At 43.3% G+C, this 20,697-nt stretch overlaps 1 protein-coding gene across 6 annotated transcripts in view; it reads right to left on the bottom strand.

Annotated features, from left to right (window-relative positions):
- MLLT10 (MLLT10 histone lysine methyltransferase DOT1L cofactor) overlaps window positions 1-15,165 on the bottom strand; it is a 200,228-nt gene extending 185,063 nt beyond the window's left edge. For 3 of the 6 annotated variants that reach the window (XM_054695130.1, XM_054695131.1, XM_054695132.1), the window contains exons 1-3: window positions 14,843-15,074; window positions 14,552-14,711; window positions 10,631-10,710 (exon numbers count right to left, since the gene is read on the bottom strand). In XM_054695130.1, coding sequence (XP_054551105.1) covers window positions 10,631-10,710; window positions 14,552-14,711 — 240 coding nt within the window. In that variant the 5' untranslated portion in view covers window positions 14,843-15,074. Of the gene's footprint in view, window positions 1-10,630; window positions 10,711-14,551; window positions 14,712-14,842 lie in introns of all 6 variants that reach the window. The other 3 variants (XM_037510692.2, XM_054695129.1, XM_054695128.1) reach the window with 3 other exon arrangements.
- Window positions 15,166-20,697: the final 5,532 nt, after the last annotated feature.

The following is a 20,697-nucleotide window of genomic DNA, read 5'->3' as shown; positions in this document are numbered from 1 at the left end:
TGAGGTGATGGTGCATAAGTGCTCCGTTGACGAAAACTCTATGGGGACTACACCTGAGAGGTTGGGGGGAAGCAAATATTGTTTAAAAATGAAAAATGATTTGGGCCTCCCTGGTGGCGGAGGGGTTAGGACGCAACATGTGAAGTGATCCACAGCCACTGCAGCAAGAGTTCGATCCCCGGCCCGCCAGGGAGAAACCCGCATGGTACAGCAGACCTCTCCTATCTTGCCCGCTGCTACCCTCAGCAGTATACTTCAGTCCGTCTGCCTGTTCTGTTTCCCGCCCTGTCTCTGGTGAATCCTCTCACTCCCCACATCTTTGGCCTGTACCCCAATTCTTGTACAAAAATAAATCTTTAAAAAAATGAAAAATGATTTAAAAAATAAAAAAACTAATTAAAAAAAGAAATGCATTCATTGGCTTAACAAAGTAAGCATAAATTTGAAGACAGAATAAAGAGGTAAGATAGAAAATAATGAAAGTGAAATTAGAGGACATGAGGGAAAGAATGAGAATCCCAACAATACACCTAAGTAACAGTTCCAGGAAAAGAAAATATAATGGAATGATGATAATATTTGAACAAAGAGAGCAGGAAATCTTCCAAAATGCAAGCAAACATTAAGTCCTCAAAATGAAAAAGCATATCAACTCTCAAGCAAGTGAAACAGACTGTGAACAGAGAACAAATAGGTACCAGAAAGACACACTAGAGTTAAATGTTCAGTTATAAGAACTATTATTCTAGAATTCAAACTAGCATATTAGAGAATAAAATGATGATACTGTTAGATATAAAAAGACAAATATAGCTTACTTAGTTACAATTTACTAGCCAGACCCTGAAAGACAAAAAAAAAAAAAAAAGAGAGAGAAAAAAAAAAAACACCAAAACCTTCAAAATGAAAATGAACCCATAAAGCAGCAAGGGAAATGGAAAACTGGGTTACTGGATTGAGCAAAAACGTCAATAATGTCGCCTCTAAATTATATATGACTATCAAAAAAAGAAAAAACACATACAACTACTAATTTGGGAAATTAAAAATAAGGTGAAATTAAAATACAAACAGTAACACGATTTTGCAAAGGAAGAGTTGGGAGGGAATACAAGACATCCTAAGGTCCTTAGCTGTTCAAAAGGAGAACAGAGGGCCTCCCTGGTGGCACAAGGGGTTAAGCACCGCACTATGAAGCTGTCCCCAGCCTCTGCAGCACGAGTTCGATCCCTGGCCAGTCAGGGAGCTGGAGAAGAACCACTGGTTCTGGGCCTGTGCCCCAGTTCTTATATGCATAGATAAATAAATCCTTTATAAAAAAAAATGTTTTAAGGGTAATCACTAAAAAAAAATTTAAAAATAGAACACATAAACTCCAAACCAGCAGATTTTTTTTTAACAGAATAAAAGCCCGCTCAACCACATGGCACAGCAGACCTCTTCTGTCTCACCCGCTGCTCCCCTCAGCAGTGTATTTCAGTCAATCTGCCTGTTCTGCTCCCCACTCACTCTGTCTCTGGTGAATCCGCTCACCACCCCTCCCCCCACACCTCTGGCCTATACCCCAGCAGCTCTCCTAAGCATAAATAAATAACTTAAAAAAAAAAAAAAAAGTACAGAAAAAAAATGCAAAGTACGCATGTATGTACATTAAAATTTTAAGGGCATGGGCCTCCCCGGTGGCACAGCAGTTGAGCCCTGGGTTGCGAAGCTGCTCGCAGCCTCTGAGGCGCCGGTTAGATCCCCGGCTGCTCCCGACCACTGGAGGAGGGTCCCACGTGGCGCGCAGACCTCTCCTGCCGCCCGCTGCTCCCCTCAGCAGTGTATTTCGGTCCTTCTGCCTGCTCTGCTCCCTGCTCTGGCTCTGGTGAATTCTCTCACCCTCCCGCGCTTCTGACTGTACCCAGTGCTTGTATGTATAAATAAATAAATAAATAAATAAATAAATAAATAAATAAATAAATAAATAAATATAAAATTTTAAGGGCAGGGCCTCCTTGGTGGCCCAAGGAGTTAAGTACAGCAATATGAAGCTATCCTCAGGCTCTGCAGCACAAGTTTGATCCCTGGCCGGCCAGGAAGCTACCCACATGGCACAGCAGACGTCTCCTCTCACCCACTGCTCCCCTCAGTGATGTATTTCAGGAGATCCACCTTTCTGTTCCCCACTCTCTGGTGAATCCTCTCACACACCCTCACACCCCCACCTCTGCCTGTGCCCCAAGTTCTTGTATACATAGATAAATAAATCCTTACAAAAAAAAATTTTATAAGGGCAATCACTAAAAAAAAATTTAAAAATAGAACACATAACCTCCAGACCAGATTTTTAACAAAATAAAAGCCCACTCAACCACTCCAACTAAAGGGGAGAAAAACAAGGTAAATAAATAATACAAAATAAAATTTTAGGAATAAGCCCAAATGGGTATCACTCATTACTATAAATGACAACAAATTAAACTGCCTTATTAACACAGATGCTAAGACTATTTTTAAAACAAGCTTTACTATATTTACAAATATGTTCATTGTAGCACTACAATTAGAAATTTAAATGACAATCAAGAGGTGGCGCAGTGGTTGAGCCCTGGGCTGCGAAGCTTCCCGCGGCATCTGCAGCATCAGTTTGATCCCCTGCTACCAGCAAGGGTCCCACATGGCGCAACAGACCACTCCTGCCACGACCACTGCTCCCCTCATCAGTGTATTTTGTCAGTCTGCCTGTTCTGTTCTCCGCTCTGGCTCTGGTGAATTCTCTCACCCTCCTGCGCTTCTGACTGTACCCAGTGCTTGTATAAATAAACAAATAAATCTTTTTAAAATAAATAAATAAATAAAAGACGTAGCAATGAAGCTATCCACAGCCATTGCAGCACAAGTTCGATCCTCAGCCAGGGAAATGACCCACATGGCGCAGAAGACATCCCCTGACTCACCTGCTGCTCCCCTCAGCAGTGTATTTCAGTCAATCCGCCTGTTCTGTTCCCAACTCTGTCTCTGGTAAATCCTCTCACCCTCCACACACCTCTGGCCTGTACCCCAGTTCTTGTATGCATAAATAAAAATAAATCTTTTTTTAAAAAAGGGAATTAAATATAACATGGTACATTCTGTGACAGGATACTAAAAATCACACAGAAAGAATGAATTAAAACAATACGGTTGATATATCTACATCACGAGTTACAGAACACATATAGTATCGGGCCTCCCCGGTGGCGCAGCGGTTGAGCGCAGGGTTACGAAGCTGCCCGCAGCCTCTGCGGCACCGGTTCGATCCCCGGCTGCTCCCCGGCCACCAGAGGAGGGTCCCACATGGCGCGGAGACCTCTCCTGCCGCCCGCTGCGGTGTACACTCCCCTCAGCAGTGTACTTCGGTCCTTCTGCCCGCTCTGGTGAATTCTCTCACCCTCCCGCGCTTCTGACTGTACCCAGTGCATGTATAAACAAACAAGCAAAACAAACAAACAAATAAATAAAACATGCCTCTATAAAAAAAAAATTTAAAAAAAAAAGAATATATACAGTATCATTCCTCTAAAATGATATAATAGATGGTATTTATACACATGTAGTGTAAGCATTAAGACACATATTTATACAAATACATACACTCAGAAATATTATTCAGCCATGAAAACAGAAGGAACTCTTGTCATTTGTCACAAGACAGAATTTCAGGGGCATTTATGCTAAGAGAAACAAATTAGAAAAAGATATATTGTATGGCCTCCCCTGGCGGCGCAGCAGTTGAGCGCTGGGCTGCGAAGCTTCCCGTAGCCTCTAAAGTGCCGGTTTGATCCCCGGCCACAGGCAAGGGTCCCATATGGAGCGCAGAACTCTTCTGCCGCCCACTGCTCCCCTCAGCAGTGTACTTCGGTCCTTCTGCCTGCTCTGCTCCCCGCTCTGGTGAATTCTCTCACCCTCCCACGCTTCTGACTGTACCCAGTGCTTGTATAAATAAATAAATAAATAAATAAAGCTTTAAAAAAAAAAAAAAAGATATATAGTATGACCTCACATGTCAAATCTGAAAACACTAAACTCACAGAAACAGAGAATATATGGGTGGTTGCAGAGGCAAGGGGGGAAAAGGGTGAGTGAAATGGGTAAAGATGATCAAAAGGTACAAGCTTCCAGGTATAAAATAAGACAGTTCTGGGGCTGCCCCAGTGGCGCAGAGGTTCAGTGCTGGGTTGCGAGGCTGCCCACAGCCTCTGCAGTGCTGGTTTGATCCCCGGCTGCCAGGCGAGGGTCCCACATAGCGCGCAGACCTCTCCTGCCGCCTGCTGCTCCCCTCAGCAGTGTACTTCATCAGTCTGCCTGTTCTGTTCCCCACTCTGGCTCTGGTGAATTCTCTCACCCTCCCGTGCTTCTGACTGTACCCAGTGCTTGTATAAACGAATAAATAAATCTTTAAAAATAAAAAAAAAAAAGATAGTTCTGGAGATACAATGCACAGCATGGTACAGTCAATACTGTGTTGTAGGACCTCCCTGGTGGTGCAAGGGTTAAGACGCAACCTAGGAAGCTGACCGCAGCCACTGCAGCCTGAGTTGGATTCCCGGCCAGAGAGCAACCCACATGGTACAGCAGACCTCCCTTGACTCGCCCACTGCTCCCCTCAACAGTGTACTTTGGTCAATCTGCCTGTTCTGTTCCCCATTCTCTCTCTGGTGAATCCTCTCATCCCACCCCACCCCATGCCTCTGGCCTGTACCCCAGTTCTTGTGTGCATAAATAAATCTTTAAAAAAAAATACTGTGTTGTATATTTGTTTTTCTTTTTAAAGATTTACTTATGCATACAAGAACTGGGTACAGGCCAGGGGTTCAGGGGGTGAGAGGATTTACCAAAGAGAGTTGATAACAGAACAGGTGGATCTACTGAAATACACTGCTACGGGGAGCAGCGGGCGAGACAGAAGAGGTCTGCTGCACCATGTGGGTTAGCTCCCTGGCCAGGGATCGAATCTGTGCTGCAGTGGCTGCAGATAGCTTCATAGTACTAAGACTTACCCCCTTGCACCACCAGAGAGACCCTGTGTTGTGTAGTTGAAAACTGCTAGGAGAGTAGACTTAAAAGTTATCAAAAAAGGGCCTCCCTGGTGGTGCAGTGGTTGAGCGCTGAGTTGCGAAGCTGCTCGCAAGCCTCTGAAGCGCTAGTTCAATCCCCGGCTGCTCCCCAGCCACCAGAGGAGGGTCCCACATGGCATGCAGACCTCTCCTGCCGCCCGCTGCTCCCCTCAGCAGTGTACTTCAGTCCTTATGCCTGTTCTGCTCCCTGCTCTGGCTCTGGTGAATTCTCTCACCCTCCCGCGCTTCTGACTGTACCCAGTGCTGGTATAAATAAATCTTTAAAAAAATAAAAAAAAATAATAAAAGTTATCAAAAAAAATTCTAATTATAGGTGATAGAGGTTAACTATTGTGGTAATCATTTCACAATATTTAGATATATCAAATCATTGTGTTTTACTTCTTAAAGGGCCTCCCCGGTGGCACAGCGGTTGAACACTGGGCTGCGAACCTGCCCACAGCCTCTGCAGCGCCAGTTCAATCCCTGGCCAGCGGCAAGGGTCCACATGGCGAGCAAACCTCTCCTGCTGCGCCCGCTGCTCCCCTCAGCTGTGTACTTCGTCAGTCTGCCTGTTCTGCTCCCCGTTCTGGCTCTGGTGAAATTCTCTCACCCTCCAGCGCTTTTGACTGTACCGAGTGCTTGTAAAAATAAATGAAGCTTTAAAAAAAAAGAAGCGCAACAGCAAGAGTTACAGCTTTACAGCTCACTTCCTTGGTAAAGGTATAATCTTCATGTAGAACTAGCATAGCAATACTTTTTTTTTTTTTAAAGCTTCATTTATTTAGGCATACAAGAACTGGGGTGGAAGCCAGAGGTGTGAGGATGAGATGATTCACCAGAGAAAGCGGGGAGCAGAACAGGCAGATCTACTGAAATACACTACTGAGGGGAGCAGTGGGCAAGAAAGGAGAGATCGGCTGCGCCATGTGGGTCACCTCCCTGGCTGGCCGGGAATTGAACTTGTGCTGCAGTGGCTGGGGACAGCTTGACAGAGCAGGAATTAAATCCCTGAACCACAAGGGAGGCCCCATATCAATTCTTTAATAATGCAAATTCTTAATGAACTTCTGCCTATTTTACCTTTTACACAATCTATTCTCAACATGTTTTCTATGTAGGCTATTTAAAATTAAGAGAGGGCCTCCCCTGGTGGCGCAGCGGTTGAGCACTGGGCTCCTAAGCTGCCCGCAGCCTCTGGCAGCACTTGTTCCATCCCCGGCCACCGGCGAGGGTCCCACATGGCACAACAGACCTCTCCTGACCCACCCACTGCTCCTCTCAGCAGTGTATTTCGTCAGTCTGCCTGTTTTGTTTCCCCGCTCTGTCTCTGGTGAATTCTCTCACCCTCCCACGCTTCTGACTGTACCCAGTGCTTATAGAAATAAATAAATAAACAAATCTTTAAAAAAAAAAAAAGACTTCTTTAAAAAAATAAAAATAAAATTAAGAGAATCTGCTCACTTAAATCACATAAAATGTTGTAAGCAAATATTACCTCAACAAAGGGACAGATAAAATCTGAAATAGCATCTGTCACTCACTAAAATTAGATAAAATTTCAAACCTCTTAGGTCTGTGGCAATTAAGAACACACACATGTTAAATACAAAAATATCCATCAGCATTTTAATTTTCAACCACTATGATAGCAGTTAGTACACAGTGTAAGTCTACTCAAAATTTTATAGCAAAAATCCATAGTAACTTGAGGTGAATGAAGCAGTTCAAGCGCTTTTTCTCAACAATGAATTCCTATCTACAAAGATTCTCTTTGACAAAAATCAACCATTCTGTCCTTCAATCCTTACTTTTTATTTTCCTCTTCCCTTGTACTTTCTTTAACATTCAATCTAATCCTGCAATCTATAATCTTCATTGTTTTATAAAGAAATTCTTCAGGGCCTCCCCGGTGGCCAATACTCTAATGTAGGAATGTAGGTACATTTCCATGTTAGGATTCTTGGTTCCTATATCCTTAAAATAAAATCCTTTTTCTTTGTTTTAAATTTGGAATAAGCTTTTTATTTCTTACAAAGAACGCACCCCTCTTAAAACTGTATACTGGGGGGCCTCCTCTGGTGGCACAGCGGTTGAGCGCTGGGCTGCGAAGCTGCCCGCAGTCTCCCCAGCGCTGGTTCAATCCCCAGCCACCAGCGAGGGTCCCACATGGCACACAGACCTCTCCTGCCGCGCCTGCTGCTCCCCTCAGCAGTGTATTTCGTCCATCTGCCTGTTCTGTTCCCCGCTCTGACTCTGGTGAATTCTCTGGCCCTCCCGCACTTCTGACTGTACCTAGTGCTTGTATAAATAAATAAATATTTTTTAAAAAAGTATACTGGGGCCTCCATGGTAGCACAGGGGTTAAAGACAGAGCTATCAAGCTATTGCCAGCCACTGCAGCACAAGTTCAATCCCTGGCCGGCCAGGGAGCAACCCACATGGCGCAGCAGACCTCTCCTGCATCACCTGCTGCTCCCCTCAGCAGTGTATTTCAGTCAATCTGCCTATTCTGTTCCCCACCCTGTCTCTGCTGAATTCTCTCACCCCCTCTCCCTCGCACCTCTGGCTTATACCCTAGTTCTTGTATGCACAAATAAATAAATCTTAAAAATAAATAAATAAAACTGTATACTACAGGAATTCTAAGAGATTGTGCCTCTTCTTTAAAACCTTTAATGGTAGGGCCTCCCTGGTGGCACAGTGGTTGAGCACTGGATTGCAAAGCTGCCCGCAGCCTCTGCAGCACCGGTTTGATCCCCGGCCACTGGGTGAGGGTCCCACATGGCGCACAGACCTCTCCTGCTGTGCCCACTGCTTCCCTCAGCAGTGTATTTCATCAGTCTGTCTGTTCTGCTCCCTGCTCTGGCTCTGGTGAATTCTCTCATCCTCCTGCACTTCTGACTGTACCTAGTGCTTGTATAAATGAATGAATAAATAAATAAATAAATAAATAAACCTTAAAAAAAAAAACCTTTAATGGTACCTATAACCCACCCAATAAAGCTGAAATGTGTCCTTCCATATAACTATTAAAATAGGTACCCTATTCACCTTGGTAACCTGACCACAGCCTCAGAGGACAAAGGAAAAAACCAGCAGGCAGATATTGCTGGCATTCTATATGCACAATCTCTTTATCCTTACTCTTTTTTTAAAAAAAAAAGATTTATTTATTTATACAAGATTGATTGATTGATTGATTGATTTATACAAGCACTGGGTACAGTCAGAGGGGCGGGAGGGTGAGAGAATTCACCAGAGCCAGAGCGGGGAGCAGAGCAGGCAGAAGGACCAAAGAACACTGCTGAGGGGAGCAGCGGGCGGCAGGAGAGGTCTGCGCGCCATGTGGACCCTCCTCCGGTGGCCGGGGAGCAGCCGGGGATTGAACCGGCGCTGCAGAGGCTGCGGGCAGCTTTGCAAGCCAGCGCTCAACCGCTGCGCCACCGGGGAGGCCCATAGAGGCTTCTTTATGAGAAGAAAGTAGAGGGAAAAAATCATAAAAGAGGCCACTCTTTAACCAGATCTCCATTCAGTAAGTAAACCCGGAAGGAAAAGGCGGTATCATACAGTACGAAGTTCAGTGCTGCTACCCACTCAAGGAGGAGGCCAGCTGGGAGGGGGTGGGAGGAGAGAATGGAAAAAACAGGCCACTCACAGGGAAGGCAGGATGTCTAATGACCTTGTGCTAAATCACTTAGATTTTATTCTGGAAGCCACAGAGGCAAGTCATTCAAGATAGGGATGGGGCTAGTATTTTAGAAAGGTAACACTCACAGTGATCTGGAGGATGGATTATAAAGGAAGTTCATCACACAGCTATGGCAGAAGTACACTGCTGAGAGGAGCAGCGGGCGGCAGGAGAGGTCTGTGCGCCATGTGGGACCCTCCTCTGGTGGCCGGGGAGCAGCTGGGGATCGAACCAGCGCTGCAGAGGCTGCGGGCAGCTTTGCAACCCAGCGCTCAACTGCTGGGCCACCAGGGAGGCCCTATCCTTCCTCTCTTGATACACACCTATTTTCTAATAGTTCCCCGGTTTGATACTCCCTAAAACAGCCTCCCTGCAATGCCAGTATTTGCTAGTAAACTAAAGCATAACTTCCTTTTATTGGTGACCCATCTACCCCAAAACATAATATGCTAAAAAGAGGGAAAAAACAGAGTAGACCTACTACATTATACATCAGGTCCCACAGTTTTTATTAATTTTATCATCCAATGTCTATTTCCCATTATTCTTTTTTTTTTTTTTAATTTTAAAGATTTATTTATTTATTTGTTTATACAAACACTGGATACAGTCAGAAGCGCGGGAGGGTGAGAGAATTCACCAGAGCCAGAGCGGGGAGCAGAGCAGGCAGAAAGACCGAAGTACACTGCTGAGGGGAGCAGCGGGCCGCAGGAGAGGTCTGCGCGCCATGTGGGACCCTCCTCCGGTGGCCGGGGAGCAGCCGGGGATCGAACCGGCGCTGCAGAGGCTGCGGGCAGCTTCGCAACCCAGCGCTCAACCGCTGCGCCACCGGGGAGGCCCTATTTCCCATTATTCTAACATGAGCGCAATAGCCATAATTCTGCTATTGTGCATCATTCCCACACACCAACAGAATACTGCCCTGAGTTTCACAATCCTAGACAGGCTACTCAGTCGTTATTTCTGCTGATCAAAAATTGCCCAAGCAGAGATAAAAGTTTCTGGCTTTCGCTATAGCTATAAATAGGTAAGTTGAAATGTATTTTACTTTCTGCCAAATTCCTTAGTCAATGCCAAAAGGAACTTACTTCATAGTACAAATAGTAACACTTTTGTATAATTAGCTGAAATTCAGCAGTGTATTTCAGTCAGTCTGGCTGTTCTGTTACCCACTATGTCTCTGGTGCATTCTCTCACCCCCCACATTTCTGGCCTGTACCCCAGCTCTTGTATGCATAAATAAATAAATCTTTAAAAAAAAATTAGCTGAGATTACATCTCCTTCTCTCTGATATTCCACTGGAAAAATGGTTTTGGCCACAAACAGTAGATATCTCTCTCTCACTGTTACAGAGGTTTCAAAATGTTCAGAAAGAAGGTAAGTCAGCCAAGTAAAAATAGATCTTTTTATGTTGCTTTGTGAAAAGGACCAAATGTCTGAAAACACAGACCACTCGAAGCTACTAAACTATACATGTGCAGTGTAGTAAAAAGAATGAGTCATTAAATTCTTGTGTTTTTTATTTCATTAAAAGGAACCTTAATAAAAAAAAAAAACTTAGCAGAATTATCAATACAACTTCCTTCCTTATGCCCAATAATTCTGATTAGCCAATTTAACACTCAAACCCAAAACAACTTATAATAAAGCCCAAATATCTGTTCATAGTATCCATGAACATATATTTATTTGGTTCAATCTATTTTTCAGGTTTTAAAAAGTGTGTTTAAAACTGAGTCAATAATGGCCCAAATTCAGTATCTGCACAAAAGACTGACAACCCTTCAAACTGAAAAATGAGTGCATAGTACGTAAACTACTCACTGAAGTATTTTAAAGTTTTTGACAAACAATTCTTACCACTCTGGCTGCTCTCTCCTGAGATTCACATTTCCTACAAAACCATGGTCCAGTGGGTACTTGAACAATGCCATAGCAAGCTGTTGAGAAATAACAAGGTGTTTTAATATATGTTAAGATTTAAATTATAGAAAATCAAATACTCTTTCAAAGTCCTATTTAATTAATAACTCTCCAACCATTCATAAAAACCACCTGCTTTGTGGATGGAGAATTAAAACATTTTAAGGCCTCCCCTGGTGGAGCAGCAGTTGAGAGCTGGGCTGCGAGGCTGCCCACAGCCTCTGCAATGCCGGTTCATTCCCCGGCCGCCGGCGAGGGTCCCATCAAATAAAAAAAAACAAAAACAAAAACAAAAAAAACACCACATTTTATATCACATACATACTACCTACTCAGTTAAAAAGTGTGACACTGATAAAAATTTTTGAAATGCAATCTTTCATTTTAAAATATATACAAATGTTAATTATTCTTTTATGATACAACTATTAGGTAAAATTTAACAAGTAATTAGAGATTTTTTTCTTACATAAAATAACTTAGAAGTTCATTAATTCACTCTTATACCTTACAGTTTAAATTGCAGGCATTGTAGTTAAGTCTCATGAAAATATTTCTTTTTTTTTTTTTTTAATAGAGGCATGTTTTATTTGTTTGTTTGTTTGTTTATACATGCACTGGGTACAGTCAGAAGCGTGGGAAGGTGAGAGAATTCACCAGAGCCAGAGCAGGGAGCAGAGCAGGCAGAAGGACCGAAGTACACTGCTGAGGGGAGCAGCGGGTGGCAGGAGAGGTCTGCGCACCATGTGGGACCCTCCTCAGCAGCCAGGGATCGAACCGGCGCCGCAGAGACCACGGGCAGCTTCGCAACCCAGCGCTCAACCGCTACGCCACCGGGGAGGCCCTCATGAAAATATTTCTAAATCACCTTTCAAAATGAGCAACAAATACTACAGGGGGAAAAAGTGAAATGTAATGTAAAGTGAAATGCTTCCACTTAACACAAAATATCCAGAACAAGAAAATCTACACAGACCAAAAAAAAAAAAAAATTAGTGGTTGCCTAGGGCTGTGGGAGTTGGAGAGAAAAAGAAGAGTAATCACTAATGGGGCCAAGGTTTCTGGGTAGGGTGATAAATATGTTGCAAAAGTGTGGTAATAAATACATAATTCAGTGAATCTATTTTAAAAAAACACGAAATTGTACACTTTAAATGGGTGAGTTTTTTTTTTAAAGATTTTTTTAATTATTAATTTATACAAGCACTGGGTACAGTCAGAAGCGCAGGAGGGTGAGAGAATTCACCAGAGCCAGAGCGGGGAGTAGAGCAGGCAGATTGACTGAAATACACTGCTGAGGGGAGCAGCGGGCGGCAGGAGAGGTCTGCGGGCCATGTGGGACTCTCCTCCGGTGGCCGGGGAGCGGCCAGGGATCCAATCGGCGCTGCGAAGGCTGCGGGCAACTTCGCAACCCAGCGCTCAACCGGCCCTAAATGGGTGAGTTTTATGGTATATGAATTAGATCTCAACAAAGTTATTATAAAAAATAAAATACCTATTTCTGCCTAACACTCTAATGTGAATGTTCAAACAAGTGACCTGGATATATATCTCTCACACACTTAAATCACAACATACTTAAATCACTTTTAAGAAGTTAACAATATTGGGGCCTCCCCTGGTGGCGCAGCGGTTGAGCGCTGGGCTGCGAGGCTGCCCGCAGCCTCTGCAGCGATGGTTCGTTTTGTTCACTGGCCGCCTGTGAGGGTCCCACAAAAAAAAAAAAAAAAGTTAACTATATTGGGCCTCCCTGGTGGCGCAAGGGGTTAAGCACCGCACTAGGAAGCAATCCGCAGCCTCTGCAGCAAGAGTTCGATTACCAGCCAGAGAGAGAAACCCACATGGCTAAACAGACCTCTCCTGTCTCCCCCCCTGCTACCCTCAGCAGTGCATTTCAGTCAGTCTGCCTGTTCTGTTCCCCACTCTGTCTCTGGTGAATCCTCCTACCCCGGCATCTCTGGCCTGTACCCAAGCTCTTGTATGCATAGATAAATAAATCCTTTTAAAAAAAATGAAAAGTTAATATATAATTAATTTGAAATAAAAATCCATAAACATTAACAAAAACTACTAACCCCGTTTAAAATTAGTAAATGTGTCAGGATAAAAGTGTTCTATTATGCAGGAAACACAGTTTCAGTGTCCAAAAACTTACTTTAATTGGAAATACTACTATAAAGGAAAATTTAAGACTTAAAATTTTCTCTATCAGGAAATGAAATTACTTATCAAAATGTGACCATTTATCATCCTCCACAAGTGCTAATGAATACTGTTATGGAAATATTACACACCAGTTCTAAAGACTCTAAAATCAGTATTTAGTTTTGACATGCTAGGAAGATGTGCAAATGTGCTTTCTCAAAAAAAAGAAATCTGGGAGTAACTGTATTCTCGGGTTAAATGAACTGTATGTTCCCACATCTCTCCAGTTCTGAGATTCCAGACTATTAGAAATACTCCCTAGAGCCTCCCTGGTGGCACATGGGGTTAAGAGTCAGCACTATGAAGCTATCCACAGCCACAGCAACAGGAGTTGGATCCCTGGCCAGCTGCTGACCCAGCAGACCTCTCCTGTCTCTCACCTGCTGCTGCCCTCAGCAGTGTATTTCAGTAGATCAGCCTGTTCTGCTCCCCACTCTGTCCTGTCTCTGGTGAATCCTCTCACCCACCCCACCACCTCTGACCTACACCCCAGCTCTTGTATGCATAAATAAATACAATGAATCTTTTTTTTTTTAAAAAAAAACCTCTTTAGTCCCTTCTGTTCAGACTTTCCTCTCTCATTTGGTAATTTCCTTTCCAAAACACTACTAAACAACATCTACCTCATGCCAGATTCAGGAATGGGAAAAGGTTTTCACGAGTAACAGAAAAAGGAGCCATTAAAAAGAACCCACCTAGGTTATTTCAGCCTCGATTCCTCACCATATAGAAATACGAACTTCAACAGCCTGAGCACTAATACTGCCCTGGACTTTTCTAAATATCAAAAGAGCCAGCCCAATAGTAGGAACACCCAGAAACAAAGATGCCCCCCCAAGAAACTGGCGGCACCGCCACCTCCTCGTCTCTACACTCACTTAAACTGAGTGAGGGGCCTGCGGCAGCCACTGGGCAGCCTCACCACCGCCCAGCACAGCTCCGCCGGGCCCCTCCGGCAGCAGCACGCGCGCGCCGGCCGCCCTCCGCGGGCTCCCGCAGGCTCCCGCAGGCAGCTCCGGTCTGCGGCGGCGGGGACTCCGCCACGAAGCTGGGGGTGCGGCTGCGTGCGGCCGCGCTAAGCTCAAGCTGCAGGGCATTCCCCCTACCACCCCAGCCAGCGCCGGCGCAGCAAGGGGAGCCCCCGGGCCAGACTCCATGCTAGAGGAAGTCTCCAGGCACACTGCGGCAAACCCGGCCGGCAGCGAAGGGGGAGGGGTCTCCACGTTCCCAACCCACAGCCGCAGCGACACCTCAGAGGGACGCGCGGCCGGCACCCCCCTCACACACACGCCCCCCCCCACCGGGGCGCAGGCCGCGGCCCCCCGGCCACCCTTCGCCTCCAGCCAAGGCCCCGGCCCGTCTCCGAAGCCGGCGCCGGACGCAGGCGGCGGCCGAATGACACATGAGAGAGCGAGCCCGGGATCACATGACAGGCCGGCCACACGCACTTTCTCCCACATGCGCGGCCCACTCCCCTCCGCCCGCGGCCGACCCTCGCAGGCCAGGCCCCGCCGCCGCGCCGCGCCGCGCAGGGGGGGGGGAAGGCGGGCGGGGGGAGGGGCGGGAAGGAACTGGCAGTTGGTGCCAAGGTGGGGGAAGCGGTGACGGTTGGGAGCAGGCTGGGTTCGGCCCGGCGGGCGGTTGGGTGTTTACCTTGATGAACCGCGACGCTGCAGCCGTGCCCGTCGCAATAAACCAGCGGGTTCTCGGCCCAGCCTCTCTCGTCTGAGCAAACGCAACAGCCTCCAATCATCTCCTTCATACTATGGGAGACCTCGTCCTCCAGTGACACGGGCCGGTCGCTAGAGACCATCTAAGAGGGAGTTGGGGGGACCATTAAAAAACACATGCAAGCCGGTTAGCGTGCCCCCCGCTCAGCCCCCCGCGCCCCCGCTCCCTTCCCGGCGCCCCCGGCTCCCGCCCGCCGCTCGGCCGCTCGCTCACTCGGGCTTTGCCGCTCAGTCACTCACGTTCCGCACAGGAGTCAGGAGCCATGTCCTTGCTGACTCCCCCCACCTCCCCTCCTCCGCCTCCTCGTCTTCTTCCCTCCCCACCTCCACCCGGCCGCTAGCGCTGGCGCCCGGAGAGGGCACACATAATCAAGTAGGCCTCCGCACAGGCGCACTGGGGGGGCTCCCGCTGGGCCCGGGGCAGCGAGGGAGGGGACGGGGGCTGCGCTTCCTCCTCCGAGCGTCACCCGACGTGCGCGCCCGCCCGCGGCCGGCGTGGGGGAGCAGGCCCGGGAGAGGCGAGGCTTGCGTGCGCGCCCCGCGGCCGGCCGGCAGCCCCAGCCTAACTCCCGGGCCCCATCCCCGCCCCCGCGCCTCTCGTCGCGGCCGAGGTGTGCGAGGGGGTGGGGACGAGTGGAGCCGACGGCGCGCTGGGCCAACGAGCCGACGAGCCGACGAGCCAACGAGAGGGCGCGGGGGCGCGCACGCGGGGCCGGAGACGTTGGGGCCGCCTACTGCGGCGCGGGGCGCGCGGGCTGCGTGTGCACGTCATGGAGAGGCCGCTGAGAAAGCGAGGCAGGGAGGGGCGCTGGTCTGAGTACCTGAGGGGGACCCCCGTGGACTTCTCCCTGCTCGGAGAACCTACCTGCGGGGTTTTTCCTTAGTAACTGGCCTGTGGGTGACTCGGGGTGCGCAAGGGTGCCAGCTTCCGTGAAGGGTGCAGTGAAGCATGGCTTGCTGCTGTTGGTCACGGTGCACTCACTGTACTGCCTCAGCTCTTTATCCATTAAATTCACATGCTGGACTCTACCCAAAGTTCACCCAATGGAAGAGCCACCAAATCCGCCGCCCCCTTGCGCACCACATTGTCCCCAGTGTCAAGTGAAATTGCAGTACTGAACTAAAGGTCAAAAACCCGGGTTAGGGTTACACCAAAGCTTCCCTAAACTTGCTATGTAGGGGTAAGATGGTTGTTAATCAAGAATTAGCAACATAATGTGATGATCTGGAAAATGCCATTAAATTAAAGGATGAAGGAATTCAAGTTCTCTTAGTCACCAAATGATAATACCTTAAGACAGTGAAGTCCAGTTGTGATTGAGGAATTTTCTAATCTGGCTCTGCACTCCAGATTTACTCTTGAAAATTTAACCTTTAAGTATCAGAAAGATGGAAGCACATTCCTCACAAATGGAAAATGAAGTAGGCCTATCTGAATAGATTAACTAGCTGGATACTTAGCAGTTTTGAGCTGTAAAATCTTCCACTATTGCCCTATCCCCTATGTATCCTTGCAAAACTAAGTTATTTTAGGCAAAAAGAGTCTCATTCTAAAAGTTAGCATGAAATAGGATTATAGATTATTTAAAGAAGTATACTTACAAGGCCAATTCATGGCTTTAGTTAATACCTTGCAGGTACAAAATGGTTGTCTATCAGAGAGCACCAATATATTGTAAAGGAAAATGCAGTTATACATGCTAAATGATGAAGAACTCCAGTTCTCCTAGTCAGTCATGAAAAAGTAATGGTAACACCTTAAAAAACTTTCCATATTTTATAAAGAAACAAAAAGGTAGCATGGCTATTTTTTTCCTATCTCAAATTAACTCCTAGACGTCTAAGAATTATCATAGTTATAATACAATGCAAATATATATTAGTAAATATATTCCAACATTTAAAAAGCCAAGTGAGATGTCCACAGCAATAAATCCACTACAATGTAAGGGGGGGGGGGGAAGTACACTACAGAGACAAAAAAATGAGAATTCTATTATTTAATCCACTTAGAAAAGATGACTAGAAGATTACATATAAAGTGCAAATTATTTTTTGGGGTATGGCAACAAAATATTTCTGAACATGTAATAGTTGTTCATGAAGTGTCATAAAACTAAAGCAGGCTTCAAGCAAAACCATATTGTCTTATGTATCATAACTGTATATTTTATCTTTGCCCTTTTGCAAAGGATACCAGTTCAACACACCAATTTCTGTTCAGGTTCAGATTCCTAATGAAGAGTAATTTTGAGTTCAAATCAATGTTAAATTTCCCTTCCCAAATACTGCAATCAACCCTTAATGTACTGGATTATTTAAAAATACATTTATCCTATTTAGTCACTGGAGGTTAGGTCTTGGACTTAATTTATATGTAAGAAGGATGACTACCTTACCCTATTTGGTACCATTTAATAAAAGAGCTATAGGTAAACACTTGCTATTTCTAAAAAAAATAAGAAAAAAATTCATCACTTGTAAGAGACTTGAAATTAAAAAAAAATAGATACAATAATTTCATAAAACAGGTTTATATGTAACTAACAGCATCTGAAACAAATTTTTAGAATTTTGTCTTATGTCATATATCAATATAATATTTAATAATTGGAAGAATAACACATTATAAAATAGCTCAAATACCCAGTTAATATTCAGTGAAAATTCATTGAACATTTACTATGAACCAGAGACTATTTTGGATACAGGAAATATAGCAGCAAGCAAGTTATATTTGTCCTTTGTGTGATATAAATACATGCATTGTAAGTGTTTGTAGATATTGTCATTTGTACATATAGATACATGTAGGTTTATACATGTTTATATACATATACACATGCATTTATGTATGTAAATCTATATAGAGATCTTTCTCTCTATATACATATATGTACACACACACAAACATATACATGACAATTGGCCTAGAACACCAGTTGTCAGAATAAACAAAACTTATAATAAATTGACAGAATTGTTAACATTCAAGTAAGTTTCCAAAATACATGCTAGGTAATGTAAAAAAAAAAAAAAATCCATGGGACTTACAGGTTAACTTCATAAAAAAACACAATTTCCACCTTAAACTGTTACCCTTTAAAACTGGCTCTACATACTAAAAAATATCCTTAGAAAAAAAGTCTATCTAGTACTTGTAGAATAAAAAAAAAAGCCTGTAGTCTCCAACAGGCTTCCTCACATAACAGCAGCTAACTCAGTACTGACTCATCTATTTCCCTGAACTAATCATCTGAGGCAAACCACAAAAAACTCGAGTGAAGTATTTTATGACGTAACCTCTAACCCTACTATAACGGGAAATTGTATTTTTTTCCCTGTGGGTAATATATCTTCTTATAATTTTCTTTATTCCTTAACCTAGGCACCAAATTTTCTTATCTGCTTTTCCATAATCGTTTACGTAAGTACTATGGTTCATAGTTTAGTGTAGACTATATTTATCCCCTTTACAAATTAAAGTTTTATTTGCCTTCTATATGTGCATATTATATTTAGTCCCTTACATCCATTGTTAAGGTATATAATAAAGTATACAAATAGAAGTCTGTTTCTATAATGTTAAGATTAGATGCACTTTCCTTACCTCAGGTTCTTGACTTCCACAAAGTATTGAATTCTGTATTGTCTCTGATACTAAGATTTTTAAATACAAATCAATTATTAGAATTCACTCATCTCCTAAACTTCATTAGGAATTAATCTCACTTGGAAATAATTGGAAAATTCAAATTCTAATGGTCTGTGTAGATTTCAGGCATATCTCCTTTTACACTACAGAATCTCTGAATAAAATTTTGTTTTGCATGTTTGGTACCCAAAGTGTCTTACCTTTTATGTGAAAAGTGTATCATGAGCCATATATTCTGGTATAGATAAACTACTGCGGAATTTCTGAAACTAGTTTTATTTATCTCACAGTGAAGGAGTATAGTGTCTTTATAGATACAAACCCACAAATGGCACCTGTGTCATGGAGTACTATTAGAAATTTCATTGAAAGTTATTCAGTGTTTTCAATTGATATTCTGTTAATGGCTTGTGGGAAATTCCACTTAATGAAGCGTGTTAATCTTACTAGGTGATTTTTTTGGTACTTACCATACCACCTAGCAAGTGTCTTGCACGTAGTAGGCCTACAATAAATATTTTCAATGTACAATATTAGTGTTTAAAAGCTAATTGCAGTCTGAGCTTGTCTTCAGAGTAAAAGCAAGACTTTCTTATGTACGTACAACTGAACTAAAATTGCTAAGTAACAATTATCAGATATTTTTGAATAAATTGGTTTCCTTAGAGATTGTCAATTAATATAGGTGAAGAGTTTTTATTTGCTAGGTAATTTTGAATTGTCTACATTTAAATAGCCCTCCAATGTTAAACCCCCCTTTCACAGAAAAGTCATCATTTTCTTATAAAACAGACTGACTTACAATCAATCATAATTAATACTATTTTTAAATACACCTAATTGTTGGAAACTTTAGTTAGGTAATTCCAAAATTTAAATTGTATGTAATCTAAATTTTAAAATCTTTTTAAGAATCAAAGACTACTATTTACTAAGGGGTTGGTGATTCTTATGTTTGGCTTCAACACTATCCCTTTGCTATAAAATAGATATATTGTCTAGATTTACATTTTTTGCCAAAACACTATATAATTACCAGTAGAAAAATAATTAACTAAAAGAGGTTTTTAGATTTTCTGGGCATTACCTAAACCTCCATAACATTTTAGGACTTTTTTTTTCCATCATGCAACAATATTTAAAGGTATTACACATTGACTTTTCAGGCTATAGCAATGTAAGAGTAGAAATGTTCTTCTTTTTGCACTGACACTGAAGATATGCATTTCTGTTATAATTAAAATGTGACTAAGGTGACATATTTAGGTGATACAATAAGGTTATCTAAGTGAAAAGATCCTGGACATGGAAAAGAGGAAAATCAGTTTTTGAAATGGAAGCGAACCTTGAAAGAAATGAAACACACACTGGATGAAAAAAGAAGAAGAAATTAAACTAAATTGCTAAATACTATTTGGACCTAAGAGTTCACCTTTTAAGATTTAAACGTTTTCCTCTCTGAAAGGAACCACTGCTTAGCAAATCCAGAAACAAGCCCAAGAATATGTTAATTAACTGCATTGTGTCCCAGAAAGAATGAGGTTGACAAATTCATTTTTTTATCCCTTCAATTAATAAACTATTTGTCTAGCACATCTTAAATTTTTTAAACCTATAATGTGTATATTTACCTCTTGAAATTGTACAGTAACAGTGCCAAGGACCAACATGGCCCCATAGGGTGAATCTTATGAAGCTTAACATTCCTGGCGAATTAAACACACAAGCTTCAGATCACTTTTTGTCAGTCTTTACTATGGTGCTTAAGAGCCAGAATGTAGGTAATTTTTATATGATGGCACTTTGGCCCAATTAAAAAAGCAATGATGTTTAGTGCAAGCACAAGTGGAAAATATAATGACATAAAATTTTAAAAAGCTATTACAAAGACTGACCAGGAATGTTACTTGTCCCTCTCCATCCCCACCCCCATTCATGCCTCTTTTTTCTACCCATTTGTTGTTTTTCTCACAAAGTATATCTTGACTTGTAACATTTTTTTAACTTTAAATGAACCCCCCCAAAAAAGAGCCTCAAACAGAAAAAGAGGTTAAAAAAAAAATTCACCTTCCACTATTAACTACATAGCAGATAAACTTGTAAAGCTATTCTAAATATTCAAAGACTTATGAATTAAAAATGTAAATTGAATCCAAGTAGTCGGGGAGGAGGGACTATAGGAGGATGAGTGTGGAAGGAATGAACAGATTGAGACTACCTAATTTTCAACACCAATTTTTTTCTCTTCAAAGCTGTCCGTGGTTACACCTCAAATGGTTTCCTATGGAAGAATTTCTCCCTGTACCTCGAAATAACTGAACGTTTTCAGGAGGAAATGCAAGTTTAGGATGAAGATTCGCAAAATGAAAGTGTTAAAATGCAAACTACTTCTATAGCAATTCAAATGTAAAATC

This window comes from Talpa occidentalis, unplaced genomic scaffold, assembly GCF_014898055.3.
Source record: "Talpa occidentalis isolate TD23 unplaced genomic scaffold, MPIMG_talOcc4v2.1 talOcc4.14, whole genome shotgun sequence".
NCBI classification, from domain to species: Eukaryota; Metazoa; Chordata; class Mammalia; order Eulipotyphla; family Talpidae; genus Talpa; species Talpa occidentalis.
Note: the sequence above shows the minus strand (reverse complement) of the source record. Positions and strands in the feature narration are given on the sequence as shown.